Below are 22,771 nucleotides of genomic sequence, written 5' to 3' on the forward strand. Positions count from 1 at the left end.
ATTTTATTTTTTACAGGAGAGCTAGAGCTAGAGCTATAGAGAGAGAGAGAGTGAAGGAATCAGAGAGAGATAAAGGTTTTTTACGGGAGAGCTAGAGAGATGTTTTTTAAGAGAGAGAGAGAGAGGAGAGGAAAAGAGAGAGTAAGAGAGAAGGGAGGAGAGAGAGGGAGAGATAGTAAGGAGGGTGTATTGGATCATGATTTTAAGGGATTTTAAAAGACTTTTTTATCATGAAAAAGTCTTGTGGTATTCAATCAACCAATTTAAAAAAAGTCTTGTGTTATTCAATCAAGATTTTTTGTCATTTAAAAAAAGTCTTGTGGTATTCAATCGACTCTTAATCACTTAAAAAAAGTCTAGTGGTATTCAAAATCATTCAAATTTCGAAGGATTGTTTAATAAATCAGATTTTGATGGATTTTGTGGGATTTTCTAGTGAAATTTTAGCATTAAAAAGTCTTTCATGAAAACATGAGATTTCTTATGATTGTTTTTTTCTTTTAAGATTTTACTATCTCTCCCTCTCTCTCCTCCCTTCTCTCTTACTCTCTTTTCCTCTCTCTCTCTCTCTCCCCCCTTCCTTCTCTCTCTCTCTCTCTCTCTCTCTCTCTCTCTCTCTCTCTCCCTCTCTCTCTCTCGTAAAAAACATCTCTTTAGCTCTCCCGTAAAAAACCTCTCTCTCTCTCTGATTCCTTCACTCTCTCTCACTCTCTCTCTCTCTATAGCTCTAGCTCTAGCTCTCCCGTAAAAAATAAAATAAAATAAATAAAATAGTCTTTATTGAGATTTTGTGAAAGAGAGTGTGTTATGATATTTTTTTCAATTATTTCTTAAAATTCATAAAATCTGTTGAAATCTCTTGAAATCCATAAAATCATTTCAAATCCTTTAAAATCTTATGAATTAAATCCATTGAAATCCTTAATAGTCTTTTAAAATCATCAAAATCTTGCAAAGTCTTTTAAAATCCTCAAGACTTTTTTAAACAAAAATTGTCCATTAAAATCCTAATCCAATACACCCCCCTAAAATCTTAAAAGAAAAAAACAATCCTAAGAAATCTCATGTTTTCATGAAAGACTTTTTCAGGCTAAAATTTCACTAGAAAATCCCACAAAATCCATCAAAATCTGATTTATTAAACAATCCTTCGAAATTTGAATGATTTTGAATACCACTAGACTTTTTTTAAGTGATTAAGAGTCTTGATTGAATACCACAAGACTTTTTTTAAATGACAAATAATCTTGATTGAATAACACAAGACTTTTTTTAAATTGAAAAGAGTCTTGATTGAATACCACAAGACTTTTTCATGGTAAAAAAGTCTTTTAAAATCCCTTAAAATTATAATCCAATAAACCCTCGTTTGCTAATAGTGTATGTAATTTTGGAAAGGCTTTGTTACTTTGCTAGCATTATGTGACATTATATACTTTATTACAATGAGTTTTAGTTTTCTATTTAGTAACTTAAGCACTTTAGCAGGGTTTAATGTAGATTTTTTGAGACATCTAAAAAAAGTGCTGATATTGATTTGGCCAAATTGGATTTGTAATATCTTACACGTTATAGTATTTCTGGTCCTTAAATCTTGATTAAATTACCTATACATTTTTTATTAGTTTTATAGAGTGTAACTTTGCACACTTTATATTATTTCGGCATAAGCAAGATTGTGCACGGGTTAATTTAAAAAGGGACAATTTATGAAAGATAATAATATTGATACTGAGTATTTGGAAGAATTTTTATACTATTATAAATCATTAATTAGTTTTATCTTTATATGGTTTGTATAATTTTTGTGTCTATGTTTTTAATCAATATTGGTCGATTTACATATATTTAAATATAAAAATTCTACATTAAACCCGTGGGTCACACCGATCGGCGATCTAGTAATGATAAATTAATTGCAGTGATGGGGTATTGGATTTGTGGGGAAAAGGAGGAAATTTAAAAAGGGCTAAAGATTATCTGTCAAATCGGGGTGTAGTTAAAACTTGGTAGGGTGTAACTAAAATTTATCAATTTATACAAGACCAAAATGATGTGATGGAATTTATATCAATTTCAATTTAACATTATTCATTTTTCAGAAGTTAATCTCCGGGCTTCATTTGCTAATAAACTCTTGATGTAATTTGATTTTAGTTTTATATAAGGGAAATGTTAAACAGTGCCTCCGTAGCACTAGTTAAGGAATTAAATATGGTAGTATTTGCATTAAAAGTTGTGTAGTCAATGCATTAAAAGTTTAAAAAGTATCATTTTTAAATTAAAATTTCCTCTTTTAGCTTTCTTAACCAGTACACGGGGATACCGGTTAACAATACCATTTATATAATTATACTCTAATAATTTATTCAATTTCCAACAAAATGGAGTAGTTAGGCTGCACTAACTTACTCATGTGAATAATTTTATTGAATGTTGAATAAGTTATTTATGGTTCCTAAAAACAGCTTACATTTCACCAATCTTGTGGTATTAGGTGTAGCTCGGATCACATGTGTTAATTTTCAGCGAAGACAAGCTAAGCCATGAAGGATATAAAACGAGAAATACTAAAAAGTTCTCGAGATATTAGTTAAAAAAACTAATATAAAAATATTATATTGAAAAGAGTAGTGATATTGGATACGGTAGATAATCTTTGGATGTTGAAAGCTTTATTGAGGGGATTTGAAATGGTTTCGGGATTGAAAGTCAATTTCCATAAAAGTTCTTTAATTGGTGTTAATGTCCAAAGGGAATTTATGGAGGCGGCTTGTAGGTTCTTACATTGTAGAGAAGGTGTCATTCCTTTCAAGTATTTGGGGTTGCCGGTTGGAGCTAGTTCGAAGAAGGTGTCAACTTGGGAGCCTATGTTGGAGCAATTGAGGAAGAGACTAAATTCGTGGGGGAACAAATTTGTGAGTCTAGGAGGTCGAATTGTCCTTCTAAATTCCATTTTAAATGCCATTCCTATCTTCTACCTATCTTTCTTGAAGATTCCGGCTAAGGTGCTTAAGATGGTGGTCCGTATCCAAAGAGAGTTCCTTTGGGGAGGAGCAAGAGGTGGCCGAAAAATTAGTTGGGTAAAATGGAGGAAGGTGTGTCATCCTAGAAGTAAAGGTGGCTTAGGTGTTAGGGATGTTAAGGCGGTGAATTTGAGTCTTTTGGCAAAGTGGAAGTGGCGCCTCCTACATGAGGACCAATCACTTTGGAAGAGGGTGTTGGTGGAAAAATATGGTGATCATGTTGGTGGTTTGGCACCGTGGGAGGGTGCTAGGTGGCCGAGGTTCTCTTCGCTATGGTGGAAGAACCTTATGGCTTTGGAGGATGGGGTGGGCGAAAATTGGTTTTCAAATAGGGTGATGAGAAGAATTGGTGATGGAAGGAATACTAGTTTTTGGGAGGATAGGTGGATTGGGAAAAGCCTTTGTATAAGATATACCTGAGACTTTTTGCGCTTTCTTCACAAAAGGAGGCGAAGGTGGCGGATGTGGGGTTGCTCTTAGGGGGGATGAATGATTGGAATCTTACTTGGAAACGTCAACCTTTCCTTTGGGAGAATAATCTAATTATTAATTTGTTGGCTTTTTTTGGAGGGTGTTACTTTGGGGAATGAAGTGGATAAGTGGGTGTGACTTCCGGATGATGGAGGGATTTTTTCGGTTAAGTCTACCTATACGGTGTTGGAATCTATTATGCTCGTTGAGGAAGTTGGTGCGCAAGAAGAGGGAGTTTTCTCATTACTTTGGAGGAGTCCGACTCCATCCAAAGTGGTGGCATTCTCATGGACTTTACTTCTTGATCGGATACCGACGAGAGCTAACCTTGCAATTCGTCACATTTTAGACCCGGAGTCGTCTCTAAATTGTGTTTTGTGTGATAGAGGTGTGGAGACATCGACACATCTATTCTTGCATTGTGATGTGTCTTCGTTGCTTTGGCGTGGAGTTTTGAATTGGCTAGACATTAATTTTGTAACTCCGCATAACCTGTTTGTGCAATTTGATTGTTGGAATAGTGAGGTGAGTTCCAAAAGACTCAAAAAAGGGGTTTGGATGATTTGACATGCAACAATTTGGACGATTTGGAAGGAAAAAAATGCGAGGATTTTTAAGAATCAAGCGAAGGATGTGGATGAGATTGTGGAGGAAATCAAAGTTTTATCTTGGTTTGGGGTGTTGAGTAGACTAAAGATAGCTTCCTTCCTCTTTTATGAGTGGACTTGGAATCCTAGAGAATGTCGTAATAGAAGATGAAGCCGGCTGTCTTTTTTGGATCTGCTATAGGCATCTGTCATGTCTGTTTTCAGCTGTTACGTATGGGGTTTTTAGCGCAGCAGTTCTGTTTTTAGGGAGGGGTTTCTGTGCTTAGTTGTTTTTTTGGTTTTGCATATGTTTCATGCCATTGTACAGCTGCTGTGCTGATTGTTTTGTCCATTGTAACAATCTGCCTTTTGCACATCTTGTGCTAGGCTCTTTTCTATATATAATATGCTGATTCAAAAAAAAAGTAGTGATATTTGAACAATAATTTGAAATATTTTTTGTGACAACTTCTTTTTTCTCACTTTTTATTGGTTAGAAATAATGGAGAGAGAAAAATGAAGAGAGATAATAAAAACATAATGTGAGCATGAGAGAAAAAGTTGCGAAAAGATTATCACAAAGTGATTGTACAAATATCATCTCTATGTTGAAAAGAGTCTTATTAATACCTCAAATTCGTCCTTGAATTTTAAAAAATCAGCCAAATTCGTCCCTGAATTTTGAGAAATATTTATTTAGTCCCTGAATTTTACAGATGTCCATCAAAATAGTCCCTCCGTCCAAAATCTCCGTTAGTGGAGATGATGTGTCCTCTTGCATGTTGTGTTGTCAGGTACACGTGTCAACAAGGCAGCCACATGTACAAGGACTAAATTGATGGAAATGGTAAAAATTCGAGATTTAACTTTTCAGTGTAATTTTTCCTATGTTTCCAATTATACCCCTCTATTACCTATGTTGTCCTGGATCGATTTGAGACTTACTGTCATAATTTGAGGACTAATTTGATGGATTTTGTTATAATTTAAAGGCTGATATGATTGATTTTATTTGCAGAGAATGAGTACAGAGAGATATGGCATGAGAGGACCAGTAATTTCAAATGGCATGCATAAACAAACACCACTGAGGGGTCCTGCTCCACAAAATCCAACTGCTCCTGGAGTTATTAGAGTTCCAAATTCAAATTACGGGCCATCCGCTTCTACTCAATCTCAATACATGGAGTTTATCCCTACTCCAGGATTTCCAAAGCATTGATGCATGTTTAAATTATGTTTTTGGACTAGTTTAATTAATGCTTTTTGGACTTGTTTAGTTTATACTTTTTTGGATATGTAATCACTTAAGAACATCAAATGATTTGATGACTTGATGGCTATGTAATGTTATTTTTCTGGCTATGTAATGACTTATGAACATCAAATATATGACTTATGATGGTATGCAAATGTCTGTCTTTTGATAATCAAAGTGTATGTCTTTTACTTTTTACTTTGTTCAACAAATGTATGCACCAAGGATCACAATGATATCTGTTGTGAAAATTCAAGGACCTATTTGATGGTATTTTCAATAATTTGAGGATCGATATGATGGATATGCATATAATTCAAGGACCAATTTGATTGAAATTTTTTGACAGAAAGGTTTGATTCATTCATTGACAACCTCTTTTCATTACAACATTACATGGACTTGGCACAATACAATAACATTTTAAACAACTCAATCAAACAAATTCTAGGACATTGTTGGTTTTTCTTACAACACAAATTATAGGACACCAACATTGAAGCTCTCTCACCTCATTATTGTACATAGAGCTTGAAGATGAAGACCGACTGTTGTAGTTGTTTTTGCACATACGCCCACCACCATCATTTTTGAACACTGAATCTTTAACAACGACCACTGATTTTTGAATTTCGAATTGAATAAAAAAAATTAGGGTTTTAAGTTTTTTGAATTGGAGAAGAACATTGACATCAATTCATGGAAGAAATTTGGGAGATTTTGAACTCAATGTGACAAATTATAACATTAGGGTTCCAAATTTATATATTTGGGAAAGAAAGAGCCGTTAATGAGGAAGAGGAGAAAGAGCCGTTAATGAGAAAGAGGAGAAAGAGCCGTTGACAATTTTCTAAAAATCCATCAATTTGGTCCTTGGCAATTTTCTGTAAATCAATCAATTTGGTCCCTGCTTGCGTGACATCTGACGTGGTAAGCCTTGTAAGAGGTTAACGTTACACGTCACCTCCGTTAACAGACCAACTTAACGGAGGGACTGATTTGATTGACATTTTGTAAATTCAGGGACTAAATAGATATTTCGCAAAATTCAGGGACGAATTTGGCCGATTTTTTAAAATTCAAGGACGAATTTGAGGTATTAGTCGTCTCAATAACGTTGAAAATCTACATTGAAAAGTTGTGTACTGGTATTCATATGCCTAGGGCACTTGTCTCCACAAACCATTTTGGAACGATTTCGAACAACTTAGCATTGTAACCAAATGACATTTCAGATTTGAACCAATAAAGTAGATATACAGTTGGTATTATGCAACTAACAACCTACATATGGTTGTAACTGAATCCATGGCAACTCTAATGCTCTCGAGCGGAATGAAGTTTTTTTCACGTTCTTTATTTGAAATGGCGAATAAGCCATTTTTTATTTTAGGTATTTTTTGTGTTCCAAGTTTAAAATGGCAAGTGGCAAGTGAATGGATTGTATTTTTGCATGTGCATACATTTAACAAGGCAGCAACTTTTCTGTAAGAATTGCTTTTCTGATCTCTCATTTCATGCTGCAAAAAGAGAGCCTATCAGGTTCAACTTGCAAATTTCCTGTAAGAATCTTTGAATATTGGAATGGCGAGCACAAAAAATTGGTACACAAAAGAATTCAATGGCATGGTCGCCATTTTAAACTTGGAACATATAAAAACTTGAAAATAAAAAATGACTTGTTTGCCATTTCAAATAAAGAACACAAAAAAACTTTAAAAAAATATTCTCGCCATTTCATTTGTAAAATAGACAGAAGCTTCAGAAAGAACCTGCAAGTTCCTAAAAAGTGTTGAAAAAATAGTTATGTTCGCCAAATGAATTGAAGAACAGGGGCATTTGTATCAATAGTTTTCAACTAGGGGCAGACATATCAATTTTTTTGGTGATAGAGGCAGAAGAAGAAAAAAAATCGAAGAATCGTGAATAAAATTTTGCAGCTCGATACAATTGAATGTTGACAACAAATCATCAATAACCATTGAAAAGAACTAAAGAACTCAGTATCACATGATAGGAGCAAATATATTGGAACAAAGTTTTATTTTTCGGTTAGGGAAGAATTGAGTTGTGTCACTGCAGGACAGAAGTACAAGCAGCTGACATACTAATAAAGCTACTACTCAAGACTAAGATTTAGAGAGATGAGATGTGGCTATAAATCAATGAATTAAGCGAGCATCTTGTGATGTAAATCAACTGATATAGATTTGGTTAGTTAGTTACATCTGAGCAGTTAATTCTATTATTTCTATTACTAAGGAGTTATCATGTGATCACTTGTATAAGTACAATTTACATTGATAATGAACAACAAATTTCATTGAGAGAAATTTTTCATCTCAAAATAACTCTCTTCTATACTTTCTGTTTCATATTGTGTATGTAATTGAGTGTGGTTTCTTAATTTCAAACCCAACACCAAAGTCTATCATATACAAAGAGTGTTCTTGTACAATTTCTCAATAAATGAATTCATATTTCAATTTTGTATTTCTCTATTTTGTTATCAGAGTTTATCGATCAGATCATCCATTATTAATATCTAAGCATCAAGTCCAACACTGTTGGACATGAGAGTGTATTGGAAAAAGAAATACCTCAACATCACATTGAATTTACTAGTGTAGCAATTTTTTTATAAACTTACATCCCGACTCATCAAATGTCTCTATAACATTTTGAAAGGACTTACGTCCCAGGGTGTTGTAATAAGGCAAGAAAAAGTATTTATTAGATATTATTTAATTAGTCCCTGTAATTGCTAATCCTGACAATTTACCCTTATATTGTTTAATCATTTAAAATTTCGTCCTTTGACCAACTTAATCACTGCCAAGTCATCAAATTAGTAAAATGGCATGGGAATGGACAAAAATACCCTCGTCATCCATTCTTGAAATGACATTTTTACCCCTATCTTCATCTTCTTCTCGTAATAAAGACGAGGGTATTTTTGTCCATTCCCATGCCATTTTACTAATTTGATGACTTGGCAGTGATTAAGTTGGTCAAATGACGAAATTTTAAATGATTAAACAATGCAAGAGTAAATTGTCAGGATTAGCGATTACAGGAACTAATTTTTAAATGACGCCTAATTGCAAGAACGAAACACATCATTAAACCTTATATTTTTTTTAAAAAAAGACAACTTTTGCAGCAATAGTAGTGAAGTGAATTTAACTCTTAAGTAAATTATTCTTCTTACTTTTTAAATTGCTCTCAAACATACCCCACTTACTTCTTCTTTTTTGAAGAAATATACCTCTTTTATTATTAACTGCAGCTGAACCAAAGACAATTATTAAAAAGAGCAATTTGAGAAACTATAAGAGTAATTTTCAATTCTTAAAAATCCTAAATATCCTGGTTTACATATAGGTCCATAGCACAGACACAAGAAGCCCAACGACATACATGTGGTTACTCTTTCACATCTGTCTTTTATGCATGGTTTAATATCATATCGTGGTGGTGTGAAACTAAAAAGGCAGTCTTTTTATTCACATTGGAATGATATATGCTAAATTTCATGCTTTTGTTGGTGATGATGCGTTCTGATTGAATCATTCTACATGTTGAAAGTCAGAACAACTCGTTTTGATTTGTTAAGTTCACCTCATTTACACAAATCACATGATTCAAAAGTCTTTTTTATTTACTCTCACCATTTTAAAATGAGTGTCACTTTAACAAAAAAAAAAGTTGTTTTAAAATGAATGTCATTTTACATTTTTAATACAACTTTAATTTTTTTCTTTCAATTTTACCCTCAATAAATACTCTAATTTTTCTCTCACACAATTTTTAATGCAACTTCAATTTTCAATTTATTAAAAGTGGTATGTCTAATGATTACATTTGATTCTTTAATCCGTGTGTCAAAACCTTAAATGATACTCATTGTGAAACGGAAGGAGTATAACTTTTTAGAACTTTGACCTTTTATTTTATTTCAAAAAAATGTAAAGATTGAAATAATATAAAAGTTATCCCAAATATATATTCCCTCCGTCCCAAATTGTATGACGTTTTGGGCATTTCACACATATTAAGAAATGTAATTAATATTGTGTGGGAAAGAGATATTATGAGTTTTTTACAAAATTGTCCTCAATAAATGATATGAGAAAGATAAATGAAGGAATTGAAAGAAGAAAGAGTAATAAATAGTTAAGGATATAATAGGAAAAGTAACATTAATTTTTCATTGGTATTGTAAAGCGACATACAATTTAGGACAAATATTTTTTCTAAAGTGACATACAATTTGGGACGGAGGGAGTAGTGTTTAGAAGATGGACATAAATAAATAAAAATTAGTTCATTCCTAATAAATTTTCAGATAATTATAAAAAATAAAAAAAAACAAAAAAAAAAACATAAGTTGATTGCAAATACTCCAAAATAAAAATAGAAAACCGTACCAAAATTAGTACAACTAACAAAGACACAAACCAATAAAAGACCACAACTATAATTGAAAACTCTATAAATACTCATGCGATCCAACTCACAAATTAAATTAATGTTCAACTCATTTGATTTATAAATTTAGTTCCACAAATTAATTGTCGAGTCAAATTCTAAACAATGTATCAATTGGTCCGAGCCATTGCCAATTCTAAATCCTAGCAAAAGCTGACAGTCACATTTTGCAACACATGTTTCACTACTGCTTCCGGCTCCCCACTTAGAATTCTATCATTAAGGTCAATAATCTAGAATCCTAAAGAAATTCAATCTCTAAGCTTCATCAACCGAAATTGTTTATGATAAATGTATCAACTCTAGTTCTCAAACGTCTTTTCTATTCAATAAATCTCAACACACACAAAAACAATGAGCATGAGGGGGGAGGTTAAGAAATTATGAATATGGGTTGAAGATTGTTAGGTTAAATTTTGCATCGAGGAAAAAAACTCAAATTCCACTTAGAATAAATGTAATGTCTGAAATGAGTTTATAAAGGCCACATACATCATCATACAAGCCGTAAATATAAAATTTAAACACTAATCTTATTTAACATGTGTCACACACTAAATGTAAATACTTCTAATTTCTTTTAATGGAAATTCGAATTTTATTTCATCTTAATGCGGAAGCATAAATTGTTTTAAGTTTTTTTTATATTTTTATTTTAACAAGTAAATTGTTAGTTAAACTCAACTCCATCGATGATTATTAGTAAAGACTCATTTGATGTGATACGATCCTTTTCTCTAATGGAGATGTGAAGTAACTCTATCTTGTTGATTTTTTATTAATATTCTGCTAAAAATCAAAGTAGGTCCAATCATTAATAATGACATGATTGAGCTGAGTTTTTCATCCACAAAAATGAATGCAACTCAAAATATTGGGTTAGATATCGAATTGAACCAAAGGCAAGTTGTATGAGCATATGCATAAATAAATACATAAAGTACGACCTCTAGCTCTAGTTTTCGTTTTCACCTTGATAGCTTGTCATGTTTGATAGCGTATCTATTGCAAGATCTCGTAATCTCATCTCTTATTGAATCAAGCTTAACTTATTTGTGTGTTGCATGAGATGCTAGCTATGTGGTATTAATGGCATTTGGCCCCATATTGAGCCTCTGTTGATTGTGGTTTATTCCAGTTTTATACTTTCGAGCTGCAGATTAGAAAGGGGACCAACAATGTGTGATATATATTATGGATACATGTGATATTTGTGTGGAGTATAAGTACGTTCATAGTACTGGTCGGCGAATAGTTTGAAAATGTACACTTTTGACCTGATGTACTTTGACCGTATTTTTATACCACTTTTTCTGTCTCATATTAGATGACTTGTTTGACAATGTGCATTTTTGATCTGACCATATTTTTCTACTAATATACAAAGATAAATAATACTACAACAACAATTGGATATTTTGACATTATCTTTCTACTAAGGACCGGAGGGAGTATCATATGAGATGTTGGATTCGTCTCGGTTAATATTTTCAAAATATTAAATTTTCATAATTTTTTCAAATACATAATTAAAAAAATTAAAGATAAAAAAAATGCATTGATATGTGTATGAGTCAACCAAGAAATTTGATTTGGTCACATCCAACCAATGAATGACACCTCACAACAATGAGAGAGAGAGAGCGCAACATAAAAAAAGAAAGAAATACGTGAAAGAAGAAAAAAAGAACGTGAAGAAAAGAAGAGAGACTGAGCTGCCATGCCACCACGCTAGCAACGATTGGCTCGTCGGAAACAGAGACGATGACGACGACGGAGATGATGGTGACGACGGAAAAGATGAAGAAGACGACGGCAACGTTTGCCTCGTCTAAAAAAGCAACAAGAAGACTGAGTCGAATTAGTTATGGCGACGAAACTGCATTTTGCCGATGGTCTAACGGAGAAGAAGGTGGAACAGCATCTCTACTTGCTTCTGATTTCAAGGATCGTTCAGATTTGTGAACTTTCCGACGCCGGTGGCTTCCATTTTACATCAGAAATCTCTTTTTTCGTTTTTTCTTGCTTTTTTGGTCTTTTTTTTAAGATCCAAATTTTAGAAATTTTTTTGTTCAGATCTGTGACATTCATGGTTGCCGTTTCCGACGAGAAATCGTTGCTGCGCGTGGTGGCATGGCAGCTCAATTTCTCTCTCATATTTTCTTCACGTTTTCTTTCTTCTTTCTTTTGTTGCTTTTTTCTCTCTCATTGTTGTGAAGGACTAGTTGGATGCATTGAAGCCCGATACTTCAAAATGGATGATATATTGTATCCTCCCTGCACCGATATCTGTCTGATACTTTTCGATACGTATCGGGAGAGTATCCAAATATTAAATTTTATTTTTTAAGAAAATAATTTTTTTTTTATTTTTTTAAAATAAGAATAAAAACATTATATTACTATAATATATATACATTTCTTTTATCTTTCTTTGGTGCCAGTACGATCCACACCATACCACATAAACAATTTCATCTTCCTCTTTTTAAGAAATTAAGGTTTCAACTTTTTCTTTCAAAATGGTCGTCTTCCACTTTGGATATAGTGCTTCTTTTTTGGATCGATATAGTATCGCACTAACAATGTTTATTTTTGATATAAAATAGCATTGATATAACACCGATGATGCTCTTTTTGGTATATTTTGCGTATGTAATTGACTAATCACCACTCTCTTAATCGTCAATATTATGTATATTTATGTTAATGTGCTACGAGTCTAGTTTCTTGTGTTTGTTAATATATTTACATATTAAAAAAAGGTTATAATTATATTATACATTTAATTATATAATTTTTTTATTAACGTATCCCAACCGTATTAAAAAAATAGTTAATTGTCGTTCGATATTTTTTAATTTAAAGTTATTTAAAAAATGTCAAACGATAATTAATTACCTTTGAACGTGAAACAATAATCAACTACCTTTGAGTTTTTATTTAGTGTGCTAAAGAGCAATTGCCTTCATAATTTGACAACTATATGATGATGGCTACTGATTTGTCCCATAAAATGGAGTCCACACATATTACAGTCGACGTAGATGAAAAATAGCTCACATCACATTACATAGGAGGAAGCTGGCTCTGGACAAACAAAAGAAAATATGAATTGTACTCTAGCTCACTTCACTAACATAAATCTTTTTTGCAAATGAACTTTTATTGGTGTTCTTAACACTTTTGAAAAAAAATGTTTAAAATTTTAAAATTTAAGCATAATTAAGCAAATTTAAATTTAGTATTGACTAAAATTTGGTGCGGATTTTTTTTATAAGAACTAAAACTGAGTGCGGATTTTTTTTTAGGGACTAAAAGCACTATTAAAATTAAGTAAGGACTAAACTTAAAAAGTAACAATTTTATAGGGACCAAAAACATATTTAACCTTTTTTTTTTATTATAAATTTTGAATCCAAATTTGAATTAAAAAACGAGTAAACCATCAAATTGGTTCTTGTCTTTGTATCAAATTTTCAATTTGATCCCTAACTTTATTAATAACTCAAAATGATCTATGCCGTTGTCAAATGTTTCTCAGATTGGTCCCTAACTCTGTTAATTGTTTTGTATTTTGAGTGTTAATGGTTCAATGTCTTTTGAATATTATTTAGTGGCTAATAACATAATGTCTTTTGGATCTTATTTGATACGTTAATAACTTAAAATGTAAAACAACTAATAGAGTCAGAGATCAATATGAGAAATGTTTGACAAAGACAATGACCATTTTGAGTTATTAATAGAGTCAGAGACCTATTTAAAAATTTAATACAAAGACATAGACTAATCTGATGGTTTACTCTTTAAAAAACCCTATCTTTTGAAACAATAATTCAATCTATATAAAATGGATTCCAATTCAAATTTTTGTTTACCTGAAATCATAATTATAGCAAACAAACAAAAATTGAACCAAAAAATTACAAACACTCATCCCCATAAGAGTCCGGTTGATTCGAGTTTTTTGGTGAGAATGGAAGAAAATAGTATTTTTAATGTGACATGTTTGGTTCAAGGAGGAGAGAAAAACAATTCATGACTCATTTATTTGCTTTTCCCAAAATTGAAGTATTTTAGAAGTTGACAAGCCACCTCAGCATTTTTTTAATAAAAAAATGAAAAATGACTTATTTATAGACGTTTTAAGAGATAAATGATTTGAACGGGAGAAAAAAAATACAAGGACTCGAGTGTTAAAAATAAATGAGATAAACAATTGAAACAAGACAAAACTAAGCTTGAATCAACTGTAATAAAAAAGGGACTCAAGTTGTTTAAAAATAACTTGAATAAAAATAAAGACTTGAGATAATCAATTTAAACGAGACAAAAAATTACTCGACAAAAAAAAGATTTGAGATAATCAATTTAAACGAGACAAAAATTGTTTCCCTCAATTGATAAACAATTAAATAAGAGACTCAATTTTTTTTTTTTTTTTGTTACAAAAGACTCAGCTGTTATAAATAAATAAGATAAAATATTCAAGTAATTTTGCCAATTATATATATATATATAATATATATATATATATAATATATATATATATATATATTTATTTGTAATCTAAGCTAGAATCATTCTTAGGCTTGAATTTTGATGACGTGTCATCTCTACAAAGAGTTTTCTCCCCATGTCCGTCCTTGTGAAATAGGAGGCTCGGCTCTCTTTTTAAAATAGGTTACTAGTAAAATAAAACGTAATTTTTTTGTGTAGCTAAATTTCATTTAAAAAAAATCAGAATCATAAGAACTTCCAAACATGAAAGGAATTAAAAAAAATTAAGTGAAAGAGGTGAAATTTATCTAACGGTGAAAAGGGTAAAACGAATGGTTTATGCGAAGAAAAAAATGATTGTTGTGTGTGATTCTTTCAATAAAATAACTTTTCAAATTGACTGATTAAGTGATTATACAAATTAGGAGTGGTTTGATAGGATTCGATTTATGTACAAAAATGAGAACTAGAGTCTAGAAGAAAAAAAACTCAAACGTGTACTAAAGAAAGAAAATGATATAACATATATTTTTTTTTATTTAAGTGGGGGGTGGGTATTAGATTTAATTTTTCGCTAGAAGCCCATAGCATTTAGAAGTCCGAACTGATCGAGCACCTTGCACACCCTCAAGGCCGACCCTGTTTCTCCCTCTCTTAAAACCTTTCCACCCTCTGCTATATCAATTTAATGTCTGATTGCATTGAATATTAAAAAAAAATATCAACAACTTATACATAAAAGCATCGAAGTGCTATAATAATAATATAACGTGTGCTTTTTATTGCTCCTGATTTAATTTGTGTAAAAAAAAAAACTTTTAACATATAAGTCATATGTATATGATAATTACTCCCCGACCCTCCTTTTGCATCTATTATCTAATAAAAAAGTGTTTAGATATAGAAACGGAGGAAATATACATTAAAAATATTTATAGTAAAAATTGTATCCGTAAAGTAATATAATAAGATTTAAAAAATAAACAGATGCTTTAAAAGTTAAAGTATTTTTGTATATTCATAATTTTTTGTTTCTTTTTATTTGTGATTGTCAAAGCTATATACATATCTTAGATCAATTGATAAAAATATCAAAGTCGTCTAGTCAAACATTGTGACCGGCGTTCAAACTTCAATAGATAAATTTTTAATAACTATACTCACGATGTCTTTCTAAAAAAAAGTTTTTTTTTTAATCCACTTGGATTGATATTGAATTGGGAACTGAGAGTGTTTGATTCTCTAAAGTGCCAATTTGAATGAGCAAATTTAATTTCTTTAATATATATATATATATATATTTTTTGAAAGAGCAATAGATAAGTTTTTTTAAAGAATATCGGCATTATTACATAATAAATTTTGTTGAAGGAACAATAGCTGGTTACAGAAAAAATGAATTTAAAAATAAAAAGTTGATTTATTTATTAATTGTAGTAGATGTGAAGGTTAGTCTGCGATGAGTAGATGCATCGTCAGGACGCGTCTCTTCTTGAATCCGCAATAACTAAGTCAAATCCACGTATTGCTGACTCATGCTTATCATTTTTCATAATTACTATTAATTACATTCATATCGTAAATTGATTTGTCGAAACTTAAAATAAAAAAATTACCTGTCATGTTTGGAATGAAAAAGGTAAAAGCCGTACTATATATGGTCATGGATATATGCACGGTTTCAACCTTTGTACCTCAATATTTTGTCTGTCCATAGGACTATATATACCCCCTTGTTTGTTATCAACACTCACTCATATTCCCATACTCATTTCACTCATTTTATTCTTTGATTTTATTTTAAGGAGAAAATGACCATACTTGTTGAGCATGTGGACTTTGGTAATGATTCTTTTTTATTTTTGTTTATTTTGTTGATTCTAGCTAGTATTGCATTGCAAAAAAGTCCCATCATATAACAAGCCACATTATTACAGGGTCCCAATTTGATGATAAAAATGTGCATTCTGAAGACATCAATGAACTTGTTCTTGATGGTGGATTTCCTCAACCAAAAAATGCTTCTCAGAATACATTCTTCGCCCCAGAAATCAATGCATTTGGCCATTCCTTCAGGTTCATTCCAATTCCATTTCATTGTTTTATTTATTTTTTTGATCTATAAAAAAGAAATTAATAGACATGGGTGATTGGAATTATTTGGCAGGAACTATGATGAAGAAAGTGAAAGGCAAAAAGGGGTTGAGGAATTCTATAGGTTGCAACACATCAACCAAACATATGATTTTGTAAGCAAAGTTTATGATTATTTCCATCAAATTTGTGTCTATTTCACATGAAGAAAATGTAATTGTGACCAGAATTCCAATTTGCAAATGTTAATTAATGCAGGTGAAGAAAATGAGGGAGGAATACAAAAAACTAGACAAAGCAGAAATGAGCATTTGGGAATGTTGTGAATTGCTAAATGAGGTTGTGGATGAAAGTGATCCTGATTTGGATGAACCACAAATTCAACATTTGCTGCAATCCGCTGAAGCTATTAGAAAAGATTATCCTAATGAAGATTGGTTACATTTGACTGCTCTCATCCATGGTACATAATCACCTTTTCAATATTCGTATTATATTTTAATTCAACATTCATCATATCCTGACTAAAAGATCATTTACAATTTCAAGGTATTTGACCAATTCTGACATCCCTTTCTTTATTATTATTGTCTTGTTTCAGATCTTGGAAAAATTCTTCTGCTTCCTAAATTTGGTGAATTACCTCAATGGGCTGTTGTTGGTTAGAAACTATTCCTTACACATTTTCATATGACTTTTGTTTTTTGTCCTGCTTCTAATTAGTTATTTGTATTGAATGATTAATTAATAATTACATTTTTACAGGAGACACATTTCCCTTAGGTTGTGCCTTTGATGAATCAAATGTTCACCACAAGGTAATTATAAATATCTTGTAAAATTATGACAATGAATGAGACAATTGTTTAATCCTCAATCAATTTACCTAAATCTTGTTCTTGCTGCAGTATTTCAAGGAGAACCCTGATATCAAATCCCCTGCTTATAACACTAAAAATGGGATCTACAATGAAGGATGTGGACTAGACAATGTGATGATGTCATGGGGACATGATGATTATATGACTATGGTGAGTCCATAAATAATTCATCACGTGATAGCAGTATTAAATTTTTATTTTTTCACTGAATAGTTGGAATTGGTTTGATCTTGATCCAATAGTCTAAATTATGACAAATCTAATACACTGTGCATTCCAATGTGCAGGTTGCTAAGGAAAATGGCTCCACTTTGCCAAATGCTGGATTGTTCATTATCAGATACCATTCCTTTTACCGTAAGTATTTTCATTATTATGTGAAAACCTACCTCATTCTCTGTACAGAAAATTTAATTACTGAAAACCTTGATGACCTTGCAGCTTTGCATAAGGAAGGTGCATACACTCACTTGATGAATGAAGAAGATTTTGAGAATTTGAAGTGGCTTCACATATTTAAGTATGTTTGTATTTTAATTTCTAACATTTTTTTTTATTCATGTGATCACATCATATACATACTAATGATGTAATTTTATACAGCAAATATGATCTCTACAGCAAAAGCAAAGTTCTAGTTGACGTGGAAGAAGTGAGGCCATATTATCTATCACTTATTGAGAAGGTAACGTAAATCTTTATGAATTGGTCGTGTTTTTTTAACCTCTCATTGTTTTTCTATGTGTGATACTTATTTTGTTTTGGTCATTGTTTTGCAGTATTTCCCTGCAAAGCTTAGATGGTGACACTAGAGAGTAGAGATTAAGGATTGAGGGGTCAAAGATCTGAAGGAAACGTATACTGAATTATTCTGGGGGGCGATTTACAAGATTATTAGTTGATTTATTTGTTGGCAATGTTTCAAAATGCAGTTCTTTATGTTTGGTGTAATATACTCTCTTGCAGTCCGTATGCAGTCAAATAAATAAACTATTTACAATTATCTATATGATTCTCTCATTTGTACTTGTAGTACTTTATTACTGTAGTGATCGATAATAATTTATGGAGTTCTTACAAAAACGACAAGAATCTGATGCCTGTGCTTAAATTATTATAGCATTAAATTAAATTACATCAAAAGTTGTAATTTCAAATTCCGAGTTCAATTCTTGTTCAGATTTTATCATCCTCTGTCGAATTTTGAATTACTAGCGACTATTTCCATTCAAAACTGGAGATTAACACACAAAAAAAATGTAATAGTAATTATTTCTACAAGAACTGTTCTCAACTTTTTAAAAAATATCTTAAGTAAGACATAGGACATGTTGGTAAACATGTGATAATTCATTGTCGGATTATTGCTGCAACATTAAGTAACGTAAACGAGAAAACGGGAAGAATGAAAAGATTGAAAACACATGATTTATCTAGGTTCTTAGCAATACATTCTGCTTCCTCACTTTCTATTTTATTTGATCAAAAGAATGCAGAGATACAACAATTTCTCAGCTCAAAGATTCACTCACTTTATTTTCTCTCATTCAGTCTAAAAAATACCATCTGATTTCATGTTTTCAACAAGCCGTGACATATATAACCGATATAGAGTTATAACTGAAATGAACAAAGATGTTATCGCAACAGCTTTTATAAAAAACATAGGCAAAATCTAACTTGGTAAATTGTAAACACAATTAGTGATCCTGAAACACAATGAATTAAGATAGTGATAGCCTAAAGTGTTCACAACTTTTGAGAATTCAACTCTCGCAGGTATCTAGATTTACCGGTCAAGCAATGCAAAAAATTGGATCTGGGAACCACCTTGGTTAACAAGTTAGCTCGATTGTCTTCACCGACAACTTTCTTCACTTCAAGTAACCGTCATACAAATATGTCTCTGATAAAATGCTGTCTTTCATCAATATGTTTTTCTGCGGTATTGAGACATCATTGTTACTGATGTTACCACTACTATCCTTAGTAATTCAAAAATCATGAAAATGCTAGTTGCTTTAACCAAACTTATTTTTTCCTTTCATAATTAAAGAGATTATGTGTGTGATTTTTTACTGATGTTAATCACTGCTTCGTTTGAAAGCAACAACACAAGAAAAGTGTATTGTATATAGTACACATCCTACTTTTTTTTTTTTAACAAAGACAAAACTAGTTCATTTCATTCATAGTTAAATAGTACATTAGAAAAAATATGGGGCTAGGGTGAAATGAAATGGCACCACATAATTTCGATTATTAATCAAGTGACGTTTACATTGGGACATAATGTCCCCTAATTCGCTATGTGGCATATCGGGCAGAGAGGGCATCTGCCACAAGCTTGCAATTAGTTTCAAGGAGACCAATAGTTCAGCTTCCGTGATGGTAACTCGGTAATGCATCCAGCTTTATTTCCCAAATAAGAATAGACTCATAGAGTCTCTAAAGCACATATCATAACCCATGATTGAATTGTTGTTAAACAAGGCACAATCAACATTATATTTAACTACTGTGTCAGGGTTGGGTCCATCCACAAGACAGATGTACCGCGAATTGGAAGTTTTGTTCTTTGCATACAACTCTATTCATTTAAAGCATCCTTTCTCACGTGGCATTCATTGCTAGAGAGGTGTCGATACCCTCCCACAGTTTGACGTTCCGACTTTTCCATATGCTCCAAAAACCATTGCTGCTAATGGTTGTTGAGAGAATGACAATCTGCATAAAAGATAGAAAAAAACATAGCAGTAAAATCATTCGCAGATTGGAGGTCATCACTGATGGTGTGCACAATCGCATCTAATAAATTTTTTATGAACAAGTGGATTTCGATTAAATGAATTCAATTAAGGACCTTCAATATTAAATTTTTAGGAACAAGTAAAATACAAGTGGATTCAATTATTCAAATAAATTAATACTCCACTTTATACATTCAACTAGGGAGATGTCAGAGTTTATGAACAAATGTCCCAGTACACACTACATTAATCCAAAAAACAAAGGTGCACTACTTATATTTGGACCTTTTTTTGACAGTATATTGGGACTTACAAGACTTGCATTACAAGTTTTAATCTATAGATTTATTTGATAGATACTCTTATTTATTAAGATTGGTATATGCTTAACATTAACATATACGAGAAAATAAATCATATATGATTTTACGAAACATCTAATAGTAAGTAGTTTATGTGAAAAAAATTAATTAATTTTATTATTTATGATCAAGCTAATTATATAAGTATTTATTTGTATTATGTAACCACCCTTGCTTATTTTTTAAGAAAAATAAGTGACATGGGCCGAACTAATGTGGGATTCTTAGGTTCTTAGTCAGAAAAGGAAAGCCCAAAACCCATGATAACAACCAGTGACGTGAGAACCAAGTTAGAGTCAACACTAACACTTTGTTTGGTTGTCAAGAGAAGTTGTGAAGAGAGAAATAGGTGAGAGAGAATATGAGAAGAGAGAAAGATGTGAGAAATGTGATGGATTTGAGGTATTGTTTGATTTAAGAGAAATAGAGAAGAGAGAAGTATGATAACTTTTTGAATTGACAAATAAGCCCCTTGACAAAATATATCTAATTTTAAGTATACTTCTACTTATAAATACATTTTTTTTGTCAAATTTAATTTAATTTTTTTAATAAAAGTAGTTTTTTTTTAAAAGATATAAAAGTAAATATATTATTATCGCTCGTTAATAACAATTGCGAACGTCTTGCCATAAAAGAAAGAAAACTATGTTGCCGTCTAACACTTTAACTAAATGCAATATTAAAATGCTCCTAAAAAAATATTAAAATGCTTATCAAAATAACATAACATAGTAAAAAAAAAACGTGAGAGGCCCTCGTGACTATACAACAAATAAAACAATGAAAGCATGGACAATATTGTAATTGCAGCAACTAGCCAACCTTTCTCTCCTTTTTCTTCGGGGAAGAAAGTAAAAAGTTGCAATTTGATGTCTTCAACTTCTCTCTCTCCAACTTCTCCCCTCAACCAAACAAATGAAAGTCACTATCTCATCTCAACTTCTCTCTCTTCTATATTTCTCTTCAAACAAACAAAGGCTAAAAGATTTTTTTAGTAGTATAAAATCTCAAAATATATTTTATAGCAGTATTTTTTTATTTTAGTTTACACGTTATTTTTGAACAGTAATTTTAATCTCTGAAATTAAGTCAACTTGCGTATCATTTAGACATATAAAGTTTATTTTTCATACATGTTCAAGACTTTATTATAAACATCTCACTCACAAAAATTTAAAGTTTATTTAGCAAGATACAAATCAAATTTGTATTTTTTAATTGCCAAAAGGTAGGTAGAGAAACATTCTTAAAAAAAAGTAGGAAAAAAATCCAAAATAAAGACAATTTAGATTTACAAAGTTTGGTAACATTCTCATAAGACTCCGTTTATTTTGTTATAAACTAACTTGTAACATCAAAAATATGGTCTAATTGTAAAAAAAAATTATATATACTTGAGAGTGCTCTTTCAAATCTCAATTTTTTTGCTTCCTCTTGAATTTAGACACCATTGTCTTACCTTAAATTTCTTTTTAAAACAAAGAAAACTAAATTGTACAAAAATATTAAAATTTAAAATTAAACAAATTTTTAATATTAAATTGTAGAGTAAATACATTTTTTTTTTTTATAAAATAGGTTTTTTTCTTCATGGATCCATTCACTTGAAATAATTTTAATCGAGGTTTGTCATACACAATATATAAGTTTTGTTTTTTTTGGTAGTAAAAACCAGCTAATACCTAAAAGTAAACAACTACAAAGATAAGCTAACATTGCTAGGCATGCAAGTGTTGAATATGTAATCATAGAAGATACTCTTAAGCTTATTTCACTATAAGGAGTCTCTCAAATATGAGTATACAAATCGTTAAAGAAAGATTAAAATTGTCGATCCAATCCACACTTATATTGTTCTCTCCCCAATTATGGTTGAAGATCATTGGCTCCAATTTAAATCCAACCGTTTACGCATTTGGCGCACTAAAATGAGGAAATTATCATTTATTCTTACACTCCGCGTTGCCATGTTGATAAGAGTTTTAAAATCATACGAGGCTTGAACCCCTCTTTTCAAACTAGTTCCGTACCCAAATACATTTCCCGCATTACGTCCCAATTTACGGGAAAATCTTAACCACATGCCATCAAAATCAATAATTCTATCAACCGAGATCCAAACATTAATTCATTCGAAACATAGGCTTTTTCATTAAATCAAAATTCCAAACCTTAATAATCAAAGACAAATTTTATAATAAGACTAAAAAACATTATTATTAAAAAATGTAAAAGAAAGAGAAGAGAAGAATTGAAGAAGGGAAGTGCACACGTGCCATGCGTGCTGTTCCACCACGCAGCCACCTGTTTGTTCCTCTTTTGTTGTTTAGTATTGTTCAGTCTCT

At 31.4% G+C, this 22,771-nt stretch overlaps 2 protein-coding genes across 2 annotated transcripts; both read left to right on the top strand.

The window, feature by feature from the left end:
- Positions 1-2,693: 2,693 nt before the first annotated feature.
- LOC112417453 (uncharacterized mitochondrial protein AtMg00310-like) lies at positions 2,694-3,446 on the top strand. The gene has a single exon (XM_024773153.1). The coding sequence runs from the start codon at positions 2,694-2,696 to the stop codon at positions 3,444-3,446; it is 753 nt and encodes a 250-aa protein (XP_024628921.1).
- A 12,561-nt stretch (positions 3,447-16,007) lies between these two features.
- Positions 16,008-18,320, top strand: LOC11413679 (inositol oxygenase 2). Its single transcript, XM_003630628.4, has 11 exons — positions 16,008-16,178; positions 16,274-16,412; positions 16,504-16,585; positions 16,689-16,893; positions 17,032-17,091; positions 17,196-17,248; positions 17,339-17,461; positions 17,599-17,668; positions 17,753-17,831; positions 17,915-17,996; positions 18,091-18,320. The coding sequence occupies exons 1-11, from the start codon at positions 16,148-16,150 to the stop codon at positions 18,115-18,117; spliced, it is 951 nt and encodes a 316-aa protein (XP_003630676.1). The 5' UTR covers positions 16,008-16,147; the 3' UTR covers positions 18,118-18,320.
- The last annotated feature ends 4,451 nt before the right edge of the window (positions 18,321-22,771 follow it).

The sequence above is a fragment of the Medicago truncatula genome, chromosome 8, assembly GCF_003473485.1.
Source record: "Medicago truncatula cultivar Jemalong A17 chromosome 8, MtrunA17r5.0-ANR, whole genome shotgun sequence".
Classification (NCBI taxonomy): domain Eukaryota; kingdom Viridiplantae; phylum Streptophyta; class Magnoliopsida; order Fabales; family Fabaceae; genus Medicago; species Medicago truncatula.

What these genes read in the sequence shown, in the direction of transcription:
- LOC112417453 (XM_024773153.1), top strand. Translation starts at nt 2,694, where the DNA reads ATGGTTTCGGGATTGAAAGTCAATTTCCATAAAAGTTCTTTAATTGGT.
- LOC11413679 (XM_003630628.4), top strand. Translation starts at nt 16,148, where the DNA reads ATGACCATACTTGTTGAGCATGTGGACTTTG. An exon ending in ACCTCAATGGGCTGTTGTTG is followed by an intron (nt 17,092 to 17,195) that starts GTTAGAAACTAT and finishes ACATTTTTACAG; the next exon opens with GAGACACATTTCCCTTAGGT. An exon ending in AATCAAATGTTCACCACAAG is followed by an intron (nt 17,249 to 17,338) that starts GTAATTATAAAT and finishes TTCTTGCTGCAG; the next exon opens with TATTTCAAGGAGAACCCTGA.